Source organism: Peromyscus californicus, unplaced genomic scaffold, assembly GCF_007827085.1.
Source record: "Peromyscus californicus insignis strain IS unplaced genomic scaffold, ASM782708v3 Scaffold_1__1_contigs__length_55948999, whole genome shotgun sequence".
NCBI classification, from domain to species: Eukaryota; Metazoa; Chordata; class Mammalia; order Rodentia; family Cricetidae; genus Peromyscus; species Peromyscus californicus.
Window position 1 is genome coordinate 24,905,195 of NW_026294492.1, and position 21,947 is coordinate 24,927,141.

Here is a 21,947-nt window from a genome sequence, read left to right on the forward strand (position 1 = left end):
TAGTGAATGCCCATAAGTCCTTTTGGGGGGCAAACTTCATGATTTACAATATATAGATGGAATTTTATCGTAGAACCTTTTTCCAAGTGGAAGTCAGATTTTTTTTGTTTTGTTTTGTTTTGTTTTTTTGGTGCTAAAGACCCTTCAATGAGTAGGCTTCTCATCTATTAACAGGTTAAGTTTAGAAACTAGGTAAGAGATTTACATTCTCTTTTTTTCTTTTCCCATTTGTGTGTGTGTGTGTGTGTGTGTGTGTGTGTGTGTGTGTGTGTGTCTGTGTGTGCAGTGCGTGTACGCACTCCCATGTGGAAGTCTGTGTTTGATATTAGGAATTATTTTCCATCATTCTTCCTTCCACTTTATAAATTGAAGCAGGGTTTCAGTCAGACCCAGATCTCACCCATATGATTAGTATTGCAAACCAGCTTGCTCTGGGGATTCCTAACTGCCTCCCCAGACTGAACTCAGAGGCAGGCCCACCCAGCATGTACGTGGGCTTCTGGGGAATCAAACTCTCATGCAATGCTAGTTCCTTCACTGTTGAGTCATCTCCCCCATTTGGTGGTGCTGGGAATTGAACCTAAGGCTTTGTGCACACTAGGCAAGCATCCAGCCATTGAGCTGAGGTTCAGTAGTTTTATGCTAGCATGCCTAGTATGTACTGGAATGAATGGGGACAGTTTTCATGTGATCTGGGGGTAGAATATAAAGTTGAAATTAATGTGGATTTATTTCTCTGGGAAAATATAGTTGGAATCTTTGCAGTGTATCCCTTCCCCCTTGTGCCTTTGTTTTGACACTAGTGTAACTTGTTTAGCAATAATATTAGATAATAGTTTTCAAAAGATTTGTTTTACTTTTTTTTTTTTTTTTTTTTTTGAGACAGGGTCTCTCTTTGTAGCCCTGGCTCTCCTAGAATTCTCTATGTAGACCAGGATGGCCACAAATTGACAAAGATCTGCCTGTCACTGCTTTCTGAGTGCTGGGATTAAGGGTGTGCCACATCACGCTCAGCATTATTTTACTATTTTTTAAAATTATGAATACGCATGTGGATGTGTTCACATGAGTTTCAGTGCTCCCAAAGGTTAGAAATGTTAGATACTGAGCCACAGGCAATTGAGCCATCTGATGTGGATGCTGTAAATTTGTATCCATATCTCCAGTCTCAACAGTGTTAGCATTTATTGGATATTATTGCTGGTGGAGTTGAGCTGGGACTAAATATATTGGTGACCAAAAAGCTCATGCTTGGAATTGCTATTTCTGGGTTTTGATGAAAACAACATAGACATACATGTGCTAAGATGGATTAAATCGTCACATATACCAGTAACGATAATTGTCCGAGTTCTTTATTAGTGGAGGCTTGAGTGCCCACCTCGTGCTTAATTAATTTTGGTGGACTATATCGTATTGTATTTTCTTTTGTGGAAAAGAGGGTTTTGAGAGACAGTCTCATTTTGTAGCATAAGCTAGCCTGGAATTCGTATACCTCATGGAACTTAGGGCAATCCTCCTGCCTCAGCCTTGTAAGTGCTGGAATAACAGGTATGTTCCACCACCTTTAGTTGTTACTACTTTGTTCTAAGTTGTCTTTTTCATCGTGGTTGGGAGTTTCAGTAATTTTCTTTTTTGTGGTGCTTGGAATTGAGTCTGGGACCTTGTTTATGCTGGGCAAGTGCTTGGCCATTGCACTCATATAAACATTTTTATTTTGAAAAACATTAAATAGTGCTGGAGAGATGGCTCAACAGTTAAGAGCACTGACTGTTCTTCTAAAGGTCCTGAGCTCAGTTCCCAGCAACTTCATGGTGGCTCACAACCATCTGTAATGAGATCAGGTGCCCTCTTCTGGTGTGTAGAGATACGTGCAGACAGAACACTGTATACACAATAAATAAATCTTTAAAAACAAAAACAAAAACAAAATTAAAAATTCAACATGCTGAGTATGGTGACATTATCTTAATCCTGGCACTTGGGAGGCAGAGGGAGGTGGATCTCTGTGAGTTCTAGGCCAGCTTTTGTCTATATAGTGAGTTAGGACAGGGATTTTGTAGAGAGACTCTGTCAAAAAAAAAAAAAAAAAAAAAAACAAAACACCAAAAAAACAAAACACACACACACAAGAAAAACCAAAACAAACACTATATATTTATGAGACGCAGTGTGATATTTTGATATATGCATACATTGTAGAGAGATTAAATAAAATGAAATGTTGTATCTCTACCACCTTACAGTTATTATTTCTTCCTGGTGAGAATATTTAAAATCAACAGTAGGTTGTTGTCCATGGCCAGCATACTGTATATAGCATTAGTGAAATAACAGGTTGCCAAATAGATGATCACCAGCTAGTCTATCACATCTATGCTTCCTGCTGCTTTGTACCCTTTGACCAGCATCCCCGTACTCTTTTCTTTGCCAAGCATCTTTTTTTTTCATCCCCCATACTTTTTTTTTTTTTTCTCGAGACAGGGTTTCTCTGTGTAGCTTTGCGCCTTTCCTGGAACTCGCTTTGGAGACCAGGCTGGCCTCGAACTCACAGAGATCCGCCTGCCTCTACCTCCCAAGTGCTGGGATTAAAGTCGTGCGCCACCACCGCCCGGCTTATACTTTTGTATCAGCTCTAGTAACTGTCATTTTACTCTTGGATTTGATGGGTTAGAGTATAAATTTTACATGTAAGTGATCATTTATATTTGTCTTCTTGTTCCAGGTCTATTGCAATTAAATTTGCAATTTAATGTATTTTTATCCATGTTGTCACGAATGATGGAGTTGCCATCTTTTAAAAAGCTTTGCAATATTCTGCATGCACTTGTGTACACATTCACATACCGTAGTTTTATCTATTCATTCAGTGATGGAGATTTGGCTTACTTCTCTGTACTTTGGTATTTTTAAATCAAAGATTTAGGTTTTTACTTAATGGCAAATTCTTGCTGTAAACAATAAACTGATGGTATAATTGACAGTAGGGATACATAGCTCTTTAACTGATTAGGTCAGGGTAAGAGTTTGGTTAAAACTATGGAGAAGTATCTCTCTTTGCTCATATTTCTGTTTTCTTCCAGTGGGCCACAGTTACATTTCATCTTCCTCATCATGTATTGAAGTCTATTGCCAGTGCCATTGTAAATGAACTCAAGAAAATAAATCAAAATGTTGCTGCCTTACCTGTGGCGTCCTCGGTGATGGACAGATTGTCTTACCTCTTACCCAGTGCACGTCCAGAACTTGGTGTGGGGCCAGGCCGCTCTGTAGACAGGTAGGACCCTTGCTTTTCGGGGTATACTGAGATTGAATTCCTAGATTTAGGGTTAACCAAAAAGTACTGCAAATCTGGTTATGATTAGCATATTCTAAAAAGTAGATTTTCATTTATACATAAATGTTGTGGTGAGCTGATTGCTGCTGTTGAATATATCTTGAGTATCTGTAAGGGTATTCCAAGACTGTATTTTGAAGATTCCAATGCTGAGGAAATTTTAAGCAATTATAACTGTTGGGTGTGTAATATTTTGCCAGTGATGAAATTTACTAGCTTTTGAGATGAATTCTGACAAATGCTGTATAGAAATGTGAGTGTAAATAAAGTTGCTTACTGTTTTCATGGAGGAGGAGTGGGGTGATATGCTCAAATACATTGTAATTATCTGTGAAGTTCTCAATGAAAAACATACTAAAAAAGTTCTTTGAAGGGGTATGGGGGAGTAGGTATGATTAAAATACATTATAGCCGGGTGGTGATGGTGCACGCCTTTAATTACCAGCACTCGGGAGGCAGAGCCAGGTGGATTTCTGTTCTAGACCAGCCTGGGCTACCAAGTGAGTTCCAGGAAAAGGCGCAAAGCTACATAGAGAAACCCTGTCTCGAAAAACCAAAAAAAAAAAAGTTAATGTAATGCTGAGTAAAAACCAAAAAAAGGGGGAAAAAAAAAGTGGAATTTAAAACCTGATAGCTTTGATTGGATATTCACATTTTCTGTCTCATATATAACATTTTGATTTTCATATTTCCATTGAGTGAGTCACTTTCTATGTACTTTCCTGAAGTACGTTTATAAATGGTATGTGGTGATGCTAGCAAGTACAATACTGAATTAATTCATTTTAAGTATGGCTCTTATATTCATAGTATGTAGCAGTTTATCCTTTACATCATTAATTTGCCCTGTTTTTGTTAAGTGATTTTCTTACAGACACAACTTCTATTAATTACATTAGCGAGTGGTAAGGATTTTTATATGCTAGAGGAATGTTTGTTGTCTCTGTCTTTTGGACAGAGTATGCCACTCCTGAATATCAGGTGCCAAATGCTATGGCTGTCATTAAAATATTCTTGCAACCTATTTGGAAGTGGAACAAAGAAAGAGAAGCTTGTGATTAGAGCAAGTGTTGTCTGAGCAGTGCCCGTCTTGAATGTTATCGACCCCTCAGAGCTATTTTGCAGTTACAGTGCTTTCTAAAGACGCTACCGCATACTGTGATAAGTGTTGTATTTTAGGAAATGAGATCATGAGATAGGATTTTTGTTTTGTTTTAGTTACTTGTGACAAGAAGTAACTTAAGGGCTTTTTTTTGGCTCAGTTTGAGGCCACAGTTCATCATGGGGGCAAGGCATGGGCAGAGTATTGTATGTAGTCAGGAATCAGAGAACAACTAATGCTTGTGCTCACCTTATTTTCTCCTTTTTATTCATCCTGAACCCCAGGTATAGGATAGTGCTTCTCCAGTTAAGGGTTGATTCCCCCCCCCCCCCCCCTTCAGTCGAACTTCTTTTTCTGGAAATGCTCGTAAAGACATGTCCAAAGGATGTGTCATCTAGGTGGTTCCAAATCCAGCCATATGTTCCTTCTGGGTGTGCAAAAATATCCCCAAGTACTAATTTGATGGAGTCTTGAAGTTATTTAATTAATAATGAATCTACAAAGACTTTGGTGGACATAGTGAGTTGAGGTTAGCCTGGGCTACATGAGACACTTTCTCAACTTCCCTTCTCATAAATAGATACAGAACCTATACATGACACTTTCTAACCTTCAAAATTGTTTAAAAAAAGAGAAACATTTATTAGTGTACTTCAAGGGGCTGCGTCCTGGGTTGTAACAGAACTGCTGTCAGATAAATTTTCCTTTTTACTTTGTTTCTGGGAGCTGAGCTCAGGGTCCTGTGCTTCCTGTGCATTGCTGGGGATTGGATCCAAGAGCTCAATGCATGCTAGGCAACTGCTTCAAGTGCTAATATTGATGTGCCCCTCCTTCTCCTGGCACATGCTCTTAAAAGTCACAATGCAATTCTGAGTGACTTAGAGCAATATTGTTGAACACTATGTATGAATTAGTTTTGGAGAACTATCCAGAAATTCAATTTTTCTGGTCTGTTTTTCATGATTCCCCCCACCTCCGTCTTTCAGTTACTATTTATACAGCTATAAGCGCAAGAGGAAGCTTTGCCCTTAGTCCTTTCTTACTTGAAGTCTCTTGGACTTCAGTTTGTTATTGTCCTTTAAATACTCACTGATACCTTCAGTTATAGCTTGACTCTGCTTGAAGTGCTGTATTCTACTATGAAAGTGTGAAGATTTTATTGTTTTGTTTTCTAGATAGTCTAGTTAAGGCTATCTTCCACCTCATGATGCTCTTGCCTCAGGCTCTGAGTGCTGGGATTATAGACTTCATTATGGTTTTTAAAATTTGCATTATGTTTTTTGAAATTTGCTAGAGTTTCTGGCCCTAGTGGTATACAACTTTGATCCCAGCAAGCAGAGGTTGGCTGAGTCTGCATAGTGAGTTCCAGGACAGCCAGGGCTGGACAGTTGAGACCTCTTAAGCAATACTAAACTAAATTAAAATTTGCTAGAGTATGTAGCTCCCCTGGAGGAAGATTTCCTAAAAAAACAAACAAACAAAAAAAAAAAAAACTAAAAAGCAAATAAAATACAAGCGCTGCTTAAATGCTTAGACACAGGATTCTCTTGCCAATCTCATTTCCTCTGGGCTAATTGGTAATTATTCACTATTAGTTAACTTAATCTACCTCTGGAATTATTTGGTTGCTGTAGCCATTAACCAGCTTTTCTTTTTCTTTACAATTTGTAAGGGAACGTGTTGAAAATAAAAATTTGAACATAATCATTCCTACTTTTTTTTTTCTTTTCTTTCTTTTTTTTTGGTTTTTTGGTTTTTTGAGAGAGTGTTTCTCTTTGTAGCTCTGGCTGTCCTGGAACTCTCTTTGTAGACTAAGCTGGCTTCGAACTCACAAAGATCCACCTGCCTCAGCCTCCTGAGTGCTGGGATTAAAGGCATGTGCCCCCACCACCCAACTTCTTTCCCACTTGATTTTGATATTTCAGTAATTTTCTTTTCTGCAGCATTTAATAAGAGTTTCCCTTTGGTTTGATGCCTCCAGTTATATGCTGTTTATTTACTTTTAGGGCCTTGATGTATAGTGAGGCTAACAGAAGGGAGACATTCACCTCATGGCCTCATGTTGGCTATAGGTGGGCACAGCCAGATCCCATGGCTCAAGCTGGATTTTATCACCAGGTAAAGTGTGCTAGTACAGCTTTCAGTAAGCCCAGCATTTTAATTAAAAATTTTTTCCTTTCAAAAGTGTTTTGTGTAATCTAGCTATCTGCTTATTTGTATATGTGCTTGTGAGTTTGGTTTGCCACATACTTGGTTGTGAAACCAGTCCTATGTCCTACATTGGAAATTTATGGGGCAAATAATTAATGAGTTATTTAATAGTTATCTTTCAGTTTAGGTACATTTGCATTTTTTTTTTTTGCTATCAAGTTCATGTGGTCTTTAAATGTCAGTTTTGGGAAATGTTCTCCTTGGATATTTGATTATTTTCAGTGTTTGACTTCTGCTTTTATAAACTAGTAGTAGATTCTTGAAATAATGTAATAAATAATTTTACAAGGCAGAAGTAGTGGTATACACCTGAAATGCTATCACTTGGAAGACTTGGGGAGGGGATTGTGAGTTGCAGACCAGCCAGAAACAAGCAGTGAAACACTGCATTTAATTATTTATATATTTACTTTTGAGGCAGAGTCTCACTGTGTTGCCCTCATTGGCCTGCAGATTTATTGAACACTTATTTATGTATGAGCAGAGTAGTACTATAAATTTTTTTTCCTTAGAAAATTATACTTGAAATTGGGAACTTTTTGAAGAGTTATTATTGAAAAACCGTTTTAATAATGATTGGTCCTTCCCTTTCTCTCTTTTGCCCTTTCATACCTTTTTCCTTCCTCCCTTCCTGTTTCTCTTTTCTCCTTTTCTTCCCTTCTGTACCTGCCTGCTTCCTTGCTCTCTCCTCCATTTTAACATATTTTGCAGCCTGCCTCATCTGGAGATGATAGAGCCATGTGCTTTACTTGTAGTGTATGTCTTGTCTGTTGGGAGCCTACGGATGAACCTTGGTGAGTATTGAGTTTTCTGGGCATAGTAGGCTAAATTAGTATTATAGTGCTTCCTAAGTTTACTTTTCTGATCTTGATATAATCTTCTTGTCTTTTTGCTCTGTGTTATTGTCACTGTCCTAAGAGAGTGAGATTGTCTGTCTATATTCTGTCACAAGACTTTCCAAAATCTGCATGGGGAAAGTGCCAAAAAATAGAACTAGGTTCTCACCAGACCGGAGAGGCTGTGTTAAATCAACCCTAGCACTAATTCAGCAGTGTAGTTCTGACCATTGAAGAAAGGCAAACAGAGACTCAATCGAGAGGAGGTACTTAAAATATACAGTTCTAATTTTAAGTAACACACCCCCTCCCCCGAATGACTGGAGAGACAGCCGTGGGTGCTGGGAATCGAACTCTTATATTTTTGGTGTGAGCCTAGCCTTTAACAGCTGAGCCATCTCTCCAGCCCCAAGTAACTTTTTAGAGGATGTCTAAAGTCTGTGAATTATAGCGTACAACATTTTAATACTTGATTAGCATTAGTTATGTAGTGAGATCCAAGATTTACTAATACCTACTATGAGACCTTATTTTAGAAAAAAGTAGTAGTAACAAATATTTGTCATGCTGTATAGCTTATGTTATTCAACTCATTCAATTCTCATAGTAACCCCTCAAAAACTTTTTTTAATAGTGCTTGGTAGTGAACTCAGGACCTTCAGAATTCCAGTCAAGGGTTCTAACACTGAGCTATACCCTAGCTCCTTAAATTACTTATTTTAATTTTATATGTATGAATGGTTGCCTGCATGTATGTATGTATGTGTACTGTATGCATGCCTGGTGTACTGTAGGTACAGGTGGTTGTGAGCTTCCATTTGAGTGCTGGGGACCTATGCTGGGAACTGAATCTGGGTCCTTTGTCAAAGCAATGTGTTCTTAACACTTAGCCATCTTTCCAGCTCTTCCTTTCAATTTATTTATTTATTTTAAGATGATTTATTTATTTTTATTTTATGTGCATTAGTGTTTGACCTGCATGCATGTCTGTGTGAGGGTGTAGGATTCTCTGGAACTGGAGTTGAAGACAGGTGTGAGCTTCCATGTGGGTACGGGGAATTAAACCCAGGTTCTCTGGAAGAACAGTCAGTGCTCTTAACAGCTGAGCCATCTCTTCAACCCCTAAGGATTGTTTTTTTTTTTGTTGTTGTTTGTTTGCTTGCTTCTGTTTTTTTCAAGACAGGCTTCTCTGTGTAACCTTGGCTGTCCTGGAACTAGCTCTGTAGACCAGGTTGGCCTCGAACTTACAGAGATCCTCTTGCCTCTGCCTCTCCAGTGCTGGGATTAAAGGTGTGCACCACCACTGCCGGCTGCAATTTATTTTTTATAGTCATTCTATGAGATAGAAATTATTATACCCCATTTTAAGCATGTTTATTTATTAATATCATTTATTTTTGTGCATGTGCCTGTGGTTCTGTGGAGTAAGGACAACTTGGAGGAGGAGGTGGTTCTCCTACCATGTAGAATTCAGTTGTTGAACTCAGGTCTTAAGGCTAGAGTTGTGTTTTTGTTTTTTCTTTTTTTTAAATAAATGGTCTCGCCATATAACTCTGATATGGAATTTGATATGTAGCTCGGGCAGCCCTAGAACTCACATGGATCTTGTGTGATTCAAGGTATGCAATGCCATGCTCCATGCTGGGCAAAGATTTATTAATTTTTAACTTTTACATATATGTGTGTTGTCTGTGTGTATGAGTCCACAAGAAGTCTACAAGAAGATGTTGGATCCTCTGGAACTGGAGTTATAGGTAGTTGTGACCTGTGAGATGTGGGTGCCGGGATCCCAGCTTGTATCTTTGCAAGAGTAGCAAGTACCACTGAGCTGCCTCTCCAGGTTTTTTTGTTGTTTGTTTTTAAACCAGGGTCTCACCATGTAGTTGTCTTGGTTGGTCTGGAGCTTGTATTATCGATCTGGCAGGTTGTAAACTGATTGATCCTCATTACTCTGCCTCCCCAGTGTGTGGATTCACTGTCAGGCACTGCCACACCGTACTCTGTTATACATTATTTCATTTTAAAATGAAGAAAATAAAAGTTTTCCAAGGGTGTATATCCAGTAAGGGATAGAAAATTTGGTTTTCAGACATTTCACTTAGTTTGTACTACAATTGGTTTTGAAGTTTCATGTAAGCTGAGAAACTGACATGAATGCAATGATCATGTGCAAACAAACTATCATTTAATGTACACCTGAAAAAATTAAACAGTGATATTATAGAATGTAATGCATACTTTAAAATATTATTTTAGTTTTAGTTTATTTTTGTTTTTAGTTTATATGTATGTTTGTGTATGTACCCATATGTATATGAGGGTGTCTTCAGAGGCCAGAAAAGGCATATGATCCCTGGAGCTGGAGTTACAGGAGGTTGTGAGGTGCCTGCTATGAGTGCTGGGAATGAACTCAGATTCTCTGTGAGAGCAGCTAATGCTATTAGACATGGAATTGTATCTCTGACCCCAAAACACACACACACACACACACACACACACACACACACACACACACACATTAAGAGTGCACATATGCATTTGAGACAAGGTCTCACGTAGCCTAAGCTTGTCTGGAACTCACAATGCAGCAGAGTTTGGTTTCACTCCTCCCCCCCTCTTTTGAGATAGGTTTTCACTGTGTAGCTTTGGCTCACTGTATAGACCAAACTGACTTAGAACTGAAAAAGATCCACCTGCCTCTGCCTCTGTTGTGCTGAGATTAAAGTTGTGTGCCACCTTGCACACATCAAATTCTTGATCCTCCTGCCACCATGTTCTGTGTTCACAGGAATGTGCCACCTCACCCAGTCAAAACTGTCTCTTTTGAAAATGGAGTCAATCCTAAAGTGAGCCCAGGCTGCACATAAGCTCACTGTGTAACCAGGCTGGGCTCACACTCATGTCAGTTATCCTCCTCAGCTTCCTGAGGGTTGGAATTACAAGTGTGAACCACAGTGGTCAGCATGGATGGTACCTGTAGTCATAACTTTTTGTGTTGGGGAAGAAGATTCAAATTTTCAGCTTGGGCAGCTAAGTGCCATCTTTTCTTGATATGCTGGGAGGTTTGGAATGTACCAGAATATGGGATTTCAAAAACTCTCAAGAGTTTGGTAGTCTGATATTTGGAGTTCACTGCTCTTAAGTGCATAGGTGAGACACTAGATTGCTGAGCATGGGTGCTTTCCAAATCTTTTAAGAGAGAAAAGGGGCAATTTAAAGGGGAAAAAAAGACCTTGATATTTTACTTGTGGGAGCTGAGTTTGTAGGGAGGTTGAATTCTTCAAGAAATAAAAATGGGTATTCTCTACTTCCTGTTGCTCTGCTTTTACTTCTCTACACTAAGGAGTTAGTTCCTTTTGTATGTTTGGTGTTGTGACAATGTTTGGCCATTGCAGTAAAAACTGGAAAATTCCTAAATGCCAATCAAGAGTGCAGTGGCTTCTGGAAGGCAGAGGCAGGTGGATTTTTTATGACTCTGGTGCCATCTATGGCTGCATACTGAGACTATGATTTTCTTTAAAAAAAAAAAAAAGTTGTATAGCCAATATAATATGACATTCATGATAGATGCGCAGTAGAGAATTAGAAGAAGTTGATATCCTCTAGTGATCACTGTCAGTAACGTTCTGTATGTCCTTGTTTCATGAAAGGTGCTGCAGAGTGGCTCACTCAGTGCCACTAATGATTTAAAATGGTTTGAATCGATAAACCCTGATGAGTAAAAACATTTTAGAACTATACTAGTTAAAATCTTAATGTTTATCTGGAAGGTTGGATAAAAGATTCCTAGGATTAGATACAACTGCTTAGCTTTTACTTTTACACAATCACATGTGACTATAAATACTTAGTTAAAAAGTTAAAACTGAGGTACGAGACGGTAAGAAGAGAAAAAAGGCACTAGAACTTAGCTGGGAGAGAATGTATCTTAAATATCTGCTTGTGGTTTAAAGCAAAAGGATTTATGAAAGAAATCTGTGCATAACAAATGGCCCAGGATGTCATTATAGTAAACAGCAGGTGCAATGTGAAAAGAAATATGTCCTTTCAAAAGAACAGTGTGTTTCATGAGTGAAATTTTATTTTTCTTTGGAGGGTAAGGAAAAAAGTTTTTCCATCTTTGGTAGTAGAATCCTGTCCTCAAGTACTGCTTTGAAATTACAAGTAGAAAAATTATACAAGGAAACACACAACAGAAAACCAAAAAGAAACATAGAAGAGTTAGGAACTTGGGCAAATAATTTGTCTTGAATTGCATTTTAGTACTGATTTCACACTTGCAGTCAGTTAAAGTGAGTAAAACTGCTAAGAATAAGCACCTAGAATATAGACTGTGTAAACACTGAATGATTGAATGAAATTTAGTGAACTTAAAAAGCTAAATTCAGTTGAGGGGTTGAAGTTCAGCTGAGTGGTAGAGTACTTGTTCAGCATGCTCGAAGCTCTACGTTTCATTCCAGTACTTCTATCTGCCACCCCGTCCTCTCCATCTAGCCAAACGAGAACGTGATGATTTAGTAGAACTAAGACTTTTTAAATGTATACATAAAGAAGGCAGTCTTTGAGTTTCTGCTTTGCTCTTCAGTAAACATTCCCTTTTCACTCTGTAAAGGTCTGAACACGAGAGACATTCCCCCAACTGCCCCTTTGTGAAAGGCGAGCACACCCAGAATGTCCCCTTGTCGGTCACGCTGGCCACGAGTCCTGCGCAGCTTCCTTCTGCTGACGGAGCTGACAGAATATCTTGCTTTGGGTCGGGGAGCTGTCCGCAGTTTCTAGCTGCTGCCACCAAACGTGGGAAGATCTGCGTATGGGATGTCTCCAAACTCATGAAGGTGCACTTGAAGTTTGAAATTAATGCCTACGATCCAGCAATTGTACAACAACTGATCCTATCAGGAGACCCAAGCTCAGGAGTTGATTCAAGGAGACCGACTTTGGCGTGGCTAGAGGACTCGTCTAGTTGCTCAGACATACCTAAACTGGAAGGAGACAGGTATGTGGTTTTGTTTCCGTGGTATTTGTAGTAGTACATGTTTTCTTTTTCTAAATTTCATTTTCTTCATTAGTTAATGAGATAGCAAAAAAAAAAAATAGGTCAAAAGTTAGAGAACAGAAAATATTCTCTTGTTTGGCTGGAAATCTGAAAGCAATGTGAATCTTAGAAGTTTTCATTCAGAATACCACTGGTTCGTTAGATCTGGTGGCTTTAACAGCAGGACTTTTATGAGTTGTATGCCTGTCTGGACCATAGAGTAAGAATTTTGTCTCAAAATACCAAAAAACAAAAACAAAAACTACACACAAAAAGGAAATGACACTGTGTGTAATATACAGTTTTTCTCCAAATTACATTTTCCTTTATGTTTTATAACTAGAGACCCACAGGAGTTGGTAGAAATACTGGCAAGTAACTAAGAATAAATAGACGATAATGAAAAACAGTGCTGAACAGCTAGCAAATACTAGCAGTCACAGTTATACTTTAGAGGCTAAAATACATTTGATAAATTACTCATTATGTAGTTCTGAAGCTACTTTGTAGATCCATTTTTGTGCAATAATATCAAATTGTAAGTCTTGAAATAGGAAATCTCAGTCCTGTCAGCAGTAATTACCACATTAAAAACTGAAATCTAGGGATTGTACCTCACCTTTAGAGTGCATTTGTAGCATCTGTCTTCAGTATCCAAACAAAGAACAAAAAATAAAACAAAAAGTTGAAATATTGAAATTAAGCCAGTGGATTAGGATTTGTAATTTTACTTTTTACCATATAGTTCCATAGAATAGTTGTACCAAATGATTCTGATTTCTGTTCTTTTGTCCCTCAAGTTGTGGAAGTGGATTTCACTAATGAGTAGCAAAGTGACTTCAGATGAGGCAATAGGCTCTAATTCTTTGGAATAGTGTACTAGTAGTAAGGGAGAAATGCCTGGCTGTTTTTTATCCTGCTTTCCCTCCCCGGAGCTGGAGTGCAGCCTACACAGAGATTGAGGCGCTGTAATTGAGTTGTCTCCCTATCTTCTTTGGTACATTCTTGGTTTTGGTGACTGTATCTCTTTTTTCTATAGGATTGGGGAGGAGAGTCAAGGAAACCCTCTTGTTTTCTAAGAGTCTCCACTTGACTTTGAATTGGGCCAGTATCACATGGCTCTGTTTCATTCACATAAATAGAATGAAGGATTTCATGTAGCCATTCAGTGTGTGATAAATCGTAGCAGCTATCCCTGTTAAGACTGTCAGTGGTGATGTATAATGGAGCATCTTTAACTGTATACACTGAGAGTATCTGCCTTTTACCTCTGGGTGTCCAGTGTTACTGATGTGATCGATGTTATACTGCAGTCCATGTCCTTTGTTTTTGAGACAGGATTTCATTGTGCATCCCTGGTTGGTCTGGTTTTTGTGATGTAGACCATGCTGGCCCCAAAACCACAGATTCTTGTGCTGGGATTAAAGGTGTGCTACTACACCCTTGAATGTGTTTTTATTAATACAGACTTTTGTTAAATGAAAATTGTGGAATTGACAGTTCACAACATACAAATTGGGAAGTTTGTGTAGTTTATCTTGGTAATAGCATTGAACTGGCAGATAAAGGAATTGGGCCTGAGATCTGGTATAGACTGAATTAAAACTTGAGGTTATTTTCTGTTGCTATAAATCTGTTGAGAGTTTGAAGGGCAAGCAGTTTAGCTCTTGTCTGAGTTTTTATTAACATATTTGGTAATAGCACTAGAACTAAGAATGCTTGATTTTTGTCATTTTATTAAGGGATTTAGTGGGTAATTATGGAAGATCATGAAATTGGCTTATCATTTTAAACCCTGCTTTTCAATTAGAACTTTGTTTTACATTTTTAATTTGTGGATTAAAAGTTGTGTCATATTAGGCTTCTAGGATTACCACATTCCTCTTCTGGAAAAATGTACCTTTCATATGTATATATATCTAGACTAGATATGTACTCTTCCGTTATTTCCAGCAGAAATATCCCACAGTATTACATAGTTAATGACAGAAGCTTAAAATACATCTACGGTTGGTTGAATCAGAACACAATGGTGAAATACTTATAAGAAATGGCAGGGCCGGGTGATGGTGGTGCATGCTTTTAATCCGAGCACTTTGGGAAGCAGAGTCAGGCCGATCTCTATGAGTTTGAGGCTAGCTTGGTCTATAGAGCTGGTTCTAGGGCAGCTAAGGCCATGCAGAGAAACCTTGTCAAGAAAAAAAAAAAGAAAAAGAAAGATGACAAGTGGGACTCCGTTCTGTTATATATACAGTGCTTAACTCTACAAAAAGGGCAAAGAAAAGTTTAATCTCCAGCCTCTCTCTCCTCCACAAAACGGTGGGGAGGAGTTAAGGCGGAGACGACAAAGAAACAGCAAGCATTATGGTGTATTCCTGAATCCCAGCATGGGGGAGGTTGAAGCAGGAGAATTACCAGCCTGGAGTACAAAATTGATACAAAACCCAACATTGGTGCGTCATCTCTGATCTTGACTTCTGTTATTCTGCCGTCCCAGAGGTAACTGAGTCTGGCTGGATTACTAGTGAATATTTTGTGGCACAAAATATAATATAGTTAATCTACAAATATCACAAGTGAGTTTCGTTAGCTTTAAGAACAACATACTAATTTGAGATTAAATTTGAATTTAAAGTTATTAACAATATAATTTGCTTAGGAGTTACTTTTAACTATTTCTTATAAAACATTTGACATAATTCTCAATTTATTCAATGAAGCAGATTTGACAACATACTTAATTTAAATAAAGTAACATGTTTCTCTAGGTGCTGTACTTGTCATATATATTTCCTTTTTGACACAGCATCTTATGCATATCCTAGGTTGGCTCTGAACTCTTGATCTTCCTCCCTCTGCCTCCCAAGTGCTGAGATGACAAGACATTCACTACTATGCCTGGCTTTGTTGTGTATTTTGTTGAGTTGACAAATATGTTCTGAATTTCATTTTTGAGATTACTATGACATTGATAAAACACATGATACTTGATTAGTTTTTTTTTTTTAATGTAGTATTAACTAAACTTGCCTGTGATTTATATTTTATGTTTGTTACTATGTAGAAGGTTTTGTATCATGTAAATACTGTATAGTACAGGAGTAAATATATTTATTGTAGAAAAGTTGGCAAAGGCAGGAATGAGAATAAAAGGGAACACAGAGAACCTGTGATCCATACTGTCTAGTTATGGGAACGTTTGTGTCCTACATTTTTAAAGCATTTGTTGTATCAGTTTTAGAATTCTTTTTTTTTTTTTAAGATTTATTTATTATGTACACAGTATTCTGTCTGCATGTATGTCTGCGTGCCAGAAGAGGGCGCCAGATCTCATTATAAATTGTTGTGAGCCACCATGTGGTTGCTTGAAATGAACTCAAGACCTCTGAAAGAGCAGCCAGTGCTCTTAACCTCTGAGCCATCTCTCTAGCCCCATTTTAGAATTCTTACCATAAAATATTTTAGGGATAGATTATTATATTTTTGAAGACTTTTAGACCTCTGTAAATGTCCAGACTCCTGAATTCTTTTATTTATTTATTTATTTATTTATTTATTTATTTATTTATTTATTTATTTATTTATTTTTTGGTTTTTTGAGACAGGGTTTCTCTGTGTAGCTTTGCGCCTTTCCTGGAACTCGCTTTGGAGACCAGGCTGGCCTCGAACTCACAGAGATCCGCCTGGCTCTGCCTCCCGAGTGCTGGGATTAAAGGCGTGCGCCACCACCGCCCGGCTGAATTCTTTCTTTAAAAATACTGTATTTTATCTTTTATCTTAGTAAAGCTGGGTAATACTTAGTTAATACTAAAAAGTCCTTTGGTAGTTAAAACCCAGTGTGTTCTTGCTTTAGATTTGCTTATTCTAGCTCCCAAGTACAGTATGTTTCTTAGAATTTAGTTTTTTAGGTGTCTTCTTGTGACTAGGATTTCAATTCTTGAAGCTAATTAGCAGATGATACTAAGCTTTTTTTTTACACTCTTTTTATTATTTGAAACTATAGTGAGTTGGGAGTGGGATCTGGTGATACTGCTCAGTGGTAGAGTATTGTCCAGCATTCAGGAGACTCAACACTGAACAACAAAAGTTAATAACAGAAAAGCTAATCATATGAATTGAACTGGCTCCATTTATCTATTAATACCACTTACAAAAAACTGAAGGCACAGAGCGTTTGTCAACATTAGTAAAAAAAAAAAAAAAACAAACAAAAAACAAAAAACCTCTCAAAATTTTAAACATTGCCTTGGAATTTCTTTTTCTTTTTCTTTCTTTCTTTTTTTTTTTTCCCCTAAGAGGGGTTGGGATAATTTATAGACAAAGCCCCACTGTCTTCCCAGGTGGTCCCGGACGCTTTGGCGAAAGTCCTTTTGCCTCAGCCTCTCAGGTAGCTGGAAAGACAGGTGTGTGCTTGATATTTTCCCAGCAGTCTTAAGTGGAAATTATCATTTATATGCGAGATAGTGTTAGTAAATGTCTAAGCACTGTGGATTTCAGTACAGTGTATTATTGAAGAAGAGAATTGCCTCAAGATAAAAAGGTACTGGTGATATGTTGGTCAGTAGGGTGCAGAGCTTGGCTGTTACATCTGAGAATATGAATAAAGGTGGATGCAAAGAGGGGAACTGACAGTTTCTTGGCCACCTGAGAGAAAGGCCAAGGACAGACTGTTGTCTTTACTCCTGTCTTTTGATTGTGACACTTAATCCTGCATGTCTCATAGAATGAACACACAAAAAGCACAGAATAAAAACAGAATGGCTGTTGGTGTGAATACACGTATAATATATTACATAAACATGTACATAGCTGTTTTTGGTTTTAGAGTAATGGTATTGAATTCATTGACAATAGTTGTTAATATTTTACTACTACAAGTTCAAGTTTCACTAGCTGCCATTCTCATAAGTTATCTCCAGTCAGAGTTTCACCTACCTACAAATGTTGCATAGGTTTAGAGACTTCCTTCCACACAAAATTCTTGATTGTAGACATTCATTTCATGATTTATAATTGTTTATCAGTGATGTATCAAAATTATTTATATCACATCTTTTTTTAGCAGTTTGTATTTTGCTTGTGTTTGATCCACACTGGTTTTAACACTGCTTTTTATTGCTGGGGTTATAGCTCAGTATTTTCTTGTTGTTGTTTTGTGTTTTTTTAATGTTTTAAACATTTTATTTTAGGTATGTGAGTGTTTGCCTGCATGTATGTATATGCACCATGTGCGTGTCTAGTGCCCATGGAGGTCAGAAGAAGAGATCAGAGCCCTCAGAAAACTGAACCACCATGTATGTGGGTGCTGGGAACTGAACCTGGATTCTCTTTTAAGAGCAACACGTGCTCTTAACCGATGAGTCATCTCTCCAGCCCCTGGCCCAGAGTTAACAGTCCTCGAGTAGAACACAGAGGGCTCTAAGTGTGATCCTCAGCACTGCCCCTTCTAAAGCACAAGAGACAAGCCACACACAGCTATGTTGTGTCGTCTTCTTTCTTATGCGATGTATGTTCTTTTTTTTGGGTGCCTGGGATTGAACCCTTATAAATGCCAGGCTCCTACACTGTAGCTGATGTCTATCCCTAGCCCATAAGGTAAAGACTTTTTTTTTTTTAAAGTTTAAATTGTTCTTACTTTGTCTTTTAAGCGATGATTTACTGGAGGATTCAGACAGCGAAGAGCATTCCAGATCAGATTCTGTGACGGGTATGTAAAAAACCTTAGCTAATGTATTTTATATATCCTTATATTTCTACAGTTAAAAATAAATCTTAATACCAATTAATTCTTAATTTCCTAATGAAACTGAAAATCTTTACTGATACACTATTTCAGTTTTCTGTGTTTTTCAGAGATCTTGAATTAAGTATAAGAATATCATGTTCTCTAATTAAAATTTAAATGACAAACATTTTATTCAAAGGGAATGAAGTATTAGGCATATTAAATTTGTGTCACATATGTCAGGGGATGAAAATTGTGTTTATTTGTATGCTATGGTCTCTTCAGTAAGTATAACATTTAAATAAATAAAATTCTTCATACTTAAAAAAGCTGAAACTGTGAAGTTCTAGGCATTGTGGCATCAAGTAGATGTTGCCTTGTTTACTCATAAAATAATAAGGTAAAGTAACATGGTTCATGTAGCCCAGGCTGGCCTGGAGCTTGCTCTGTAGCTTAGGCTGATAGTGAACTCCATGGTCTTCTTGCCTTAACCTCCTCAGTATTGAATTATAGGCATGTGCTATCATATGGCTTACATGTGTCATGTTTTTCAATATTATTTCATAGAGGAGGTGTGCATCTCAAAATGGTTTTGTTATATTACATTTTTTTCTTTGTGGGCACATATGTCTTTGAGTGTACTCATCTGTGCATGTGCCCAAGGAAGCTAGAGGTTGATCTGTTGAATGTATCTGCTGTTTTCCACCTTAGTTTATAAAAGTCTCAGTCAGTCTCATTCTCAGTCTCTCTCTCTCTCTCTCTCTCTCTCTCTCTCTCTCTCTCTCTCTCTCTCTTTCTCACTCTCTCTCTCTCACTCTCACTCTCTCTTTCACTGTCTTTGGTTTTTTAAGACAGCATTTCACTGTGTAGCTCTGGCTGTTTTGGAACTCACTCTGTAGACTACACTGGCCTTGAATTCACAGAGATCTACCTGCCTCTGCCTTCCAAGTGCTGGGATTAAAGGTGTGGACCACCATGGAAACATTCTTTTACTAAACTGGGAGCTTGTCTATTTGACTCTGCTAGCTGGTCAACATGCTGCAGGGTTCTACCTGTCGATGTGCCCCCAGTGCTGGAGTTACAAATAGACACTCATGTACTTGGCTGATATCCATGGGTGCTGGGAATCTGAACTTAAATAATCAGGATTGTACAGCAAGCTTTACACCAGTTGGGCCATATGCCCCTGCCCTCTCACGTTAGAGTGTAAATCCCAATCTACTTATTATAGTTTAATTATATTTCCTAAACCGTAAAATAATGATATTTAACATACGTTATTCATAGGGATTGAGTAAGATAACTGTATATAAAGAATTGTGCATTGTACCTGAAAAATGTCCAGTTTTTTTTTAAAAGTGATGGTTATTGTGACTATAACTTAATGTCATGTCATGAACATGTTAGGGACATGTAACATACTTAATGTCTTTAGAAGAAACGGGCTCGTGTAGTGTAGTAGTTAGAAACTACAATTATTATAGAATAGTAAATGCTCTCTAAATTCTGATTCTCTGTGAAATGTTCTTGAAGTTGCTGTTTGAGCTCTCAGTTTTGAAGTTCTTAGCCCTGGAAGAACCCAAAAAAGACATGAAAATGCCCTGAATGATAGATATATAATTCTAAAAAAGTAAAGAATTGATTTCACTTAGAAAGTTTAAACTAGGGGACTGGAGAGATGGCTCAGTGGTTAAAAGCACTGGCTGATCTTCCTGAGGACTTGGTTCAATTCTCAGCACCCACATGGCAGCTCACACCTGTCGTTTCCAGGGGTTCCCACACTCTCACACAGGAATACATGCAGGCAAAACACCAATGCACATAAAATAAATAAAGTTAAAAAAAAAAAGTTCATAACCAGGCTGGCAAGATGTTTCAGCAGGTAGTTGGTGCTTGCTTACTGCCAACCCTGATGACCTACCTGAGTTGGATCTCTGAGGTGGAAGGAGATAGCAGAGTCCCACAAGGTCCCTCAGACCTCCTCACATGCTTCGTGTTGTGTGTGGACACACACAAACCTAATGCACACAATTTAGCCTAATAAAATCAATGATCTTTTCCTCCTTTGCTGTGCTTTTACAAAGACAGAAGCAACATGATATTACAGTTTCTTAATCCTACATAGAAAAATAGAGTGTGCACTGGAGACCTTCTGTAACCTTGAACTGTGTTAGGTTCAGTTCACTCTGGGTTTCAGGGTTTTGTTTGTGAAGTATTTGCAGTAAGTGTTCATTCATGTCCCCCTTTCTCTTCTTAAGTACTTGGTTTTAACTTTACTAACTTACTTGTATGCCATAGCTTTGTTCTTTTCCTTTGGTCTAGTGAGATTAGTATATATTTTTGGGATTAATAGTACTTACATTTTTCTGGGCACACTGGCACATACCACAATCTGTCATGATGACTGTAATTAGGAAGATTGCTACAAGTTTTAGCCTAGCTGGGCTTATACAATAACAAGACTGTTTGATCCCTCAAATAATACTTGCATTTGGACTATATTCTTATTTATTTTCTACTATTACGTTTTCATCTGTGCTTGTTGATTTTTCACATTGCCTTAGGATGTACTTTAGTTTAGAATATCCAGAAATTTTATATATATATATATATATATATATATATATATATATATATATATAATAAATTTTTTTTTTTTGAGAGAGAGAGGACCTTTTTTATGTAGCTCTGGCTGGCTTGGAACTTGCTGTATAGATTAGGCTAGCCTTGAGCTCAGAGTTTTGGGCTTCTGCCTCCTGAGTGTTGGAATTAAAGGTGTGTGGTACTACCTAGGGTTCTTGTGGTATATTCTTGTTGGTACATGTGATGCATTTTTAAAGGAAGTGTTGTTTTTAAATAAAATTAGAAGGTCATGGTAGTAAGGGATTAAAGTCCTTCCAGTTTAAAAAATTTTATATTCCTTTATTTGTGTTTAATATGTGATGTACATGAGTTCTGAGTTCATGTGTGTGGAGGCCAAACATCTCCAGTGTTTTTCTTGTTGAGAGAGAGTCTCCCACCAGTTCTTGGCTAGACTCTTTGGCCAGTGATCCCCAGGGGCCTGCTTGTCTTGGCCTCCCCAGTGCTGGTTACACGTCTACTTTATTTGCATGCTTGGCTTATTTACATGGGTTCTTGACATTGAATTCAGGTCCTTCCTGTTTTCTTACAAGGCAGGTAACTTACTGACTGAGCATCTTCCCAGCCCTAGTTAATTTCTTCATTTGGGGTTTGCCAGTAAGCTGTTCTTTCATAGGAAAATATAGTTCTGTGAAACTAATTTTAAATGTATAGGTTCTATCCTGTACTTTTAAACTCCCTTTGTCCTTGAGCTCACAGAGATCTGCCTGCCTCTGCCTCAGGAATTAAAGGCATGGGCCAGTACCAACCAGCACCTATATGTTTTTATTTTTATTTTTTTTTATAAATATATGAGAGAGAGAGAGAGAGAGAGAGAGAGAGAGAGAGAGAGGTTTTTTGTTTGTTTGTTGTTTTTGAGACAGGGTTTTTCTGTGTACCTTTGGAGCCTATGATGGAACTCGCTCTGTAGACGAGGTTGGCCTTGAACTCACAGAGATCTGCTTGCCTCTGCCTACCGAGTGCTGGGATTAAAAGGTATGTGCTACCGCAGCCTGGCTACCTATACGTTTTTATTTTTATTTTATTTTATTTTTTTTTATTTATTTTTTTTTTTTTGGTTT

General features: G+C 37.8%; 1 protein-coding gene across 1 annotated transcript in view; it reads left to right on the forward strand.

Annotated features, from left to right (window-relative positions):
• Birc6 (baculoviral IAP repeat containing 6) overlaps nt 1-21,947 on the forward strand; it is a 205,629-nt gene that overhangs the window by 18,552 nt on the left and 165,130 nt on the right. The window contains 5 exon segments of the mRNA XM_052746262.1: nt 3,084-3,277; nt 6,446-6,557; nt 7,362-7,444; nt 12,099-12,482; nt 18,170-18,228. Coding sequence (XP_052602222.1) covers nt 3,084-3,277; nt 6,446-6,557; nt 7,362-7,444; nt 12,099-12,482; nt 18,170-18,228 — 832 coding nt within the window.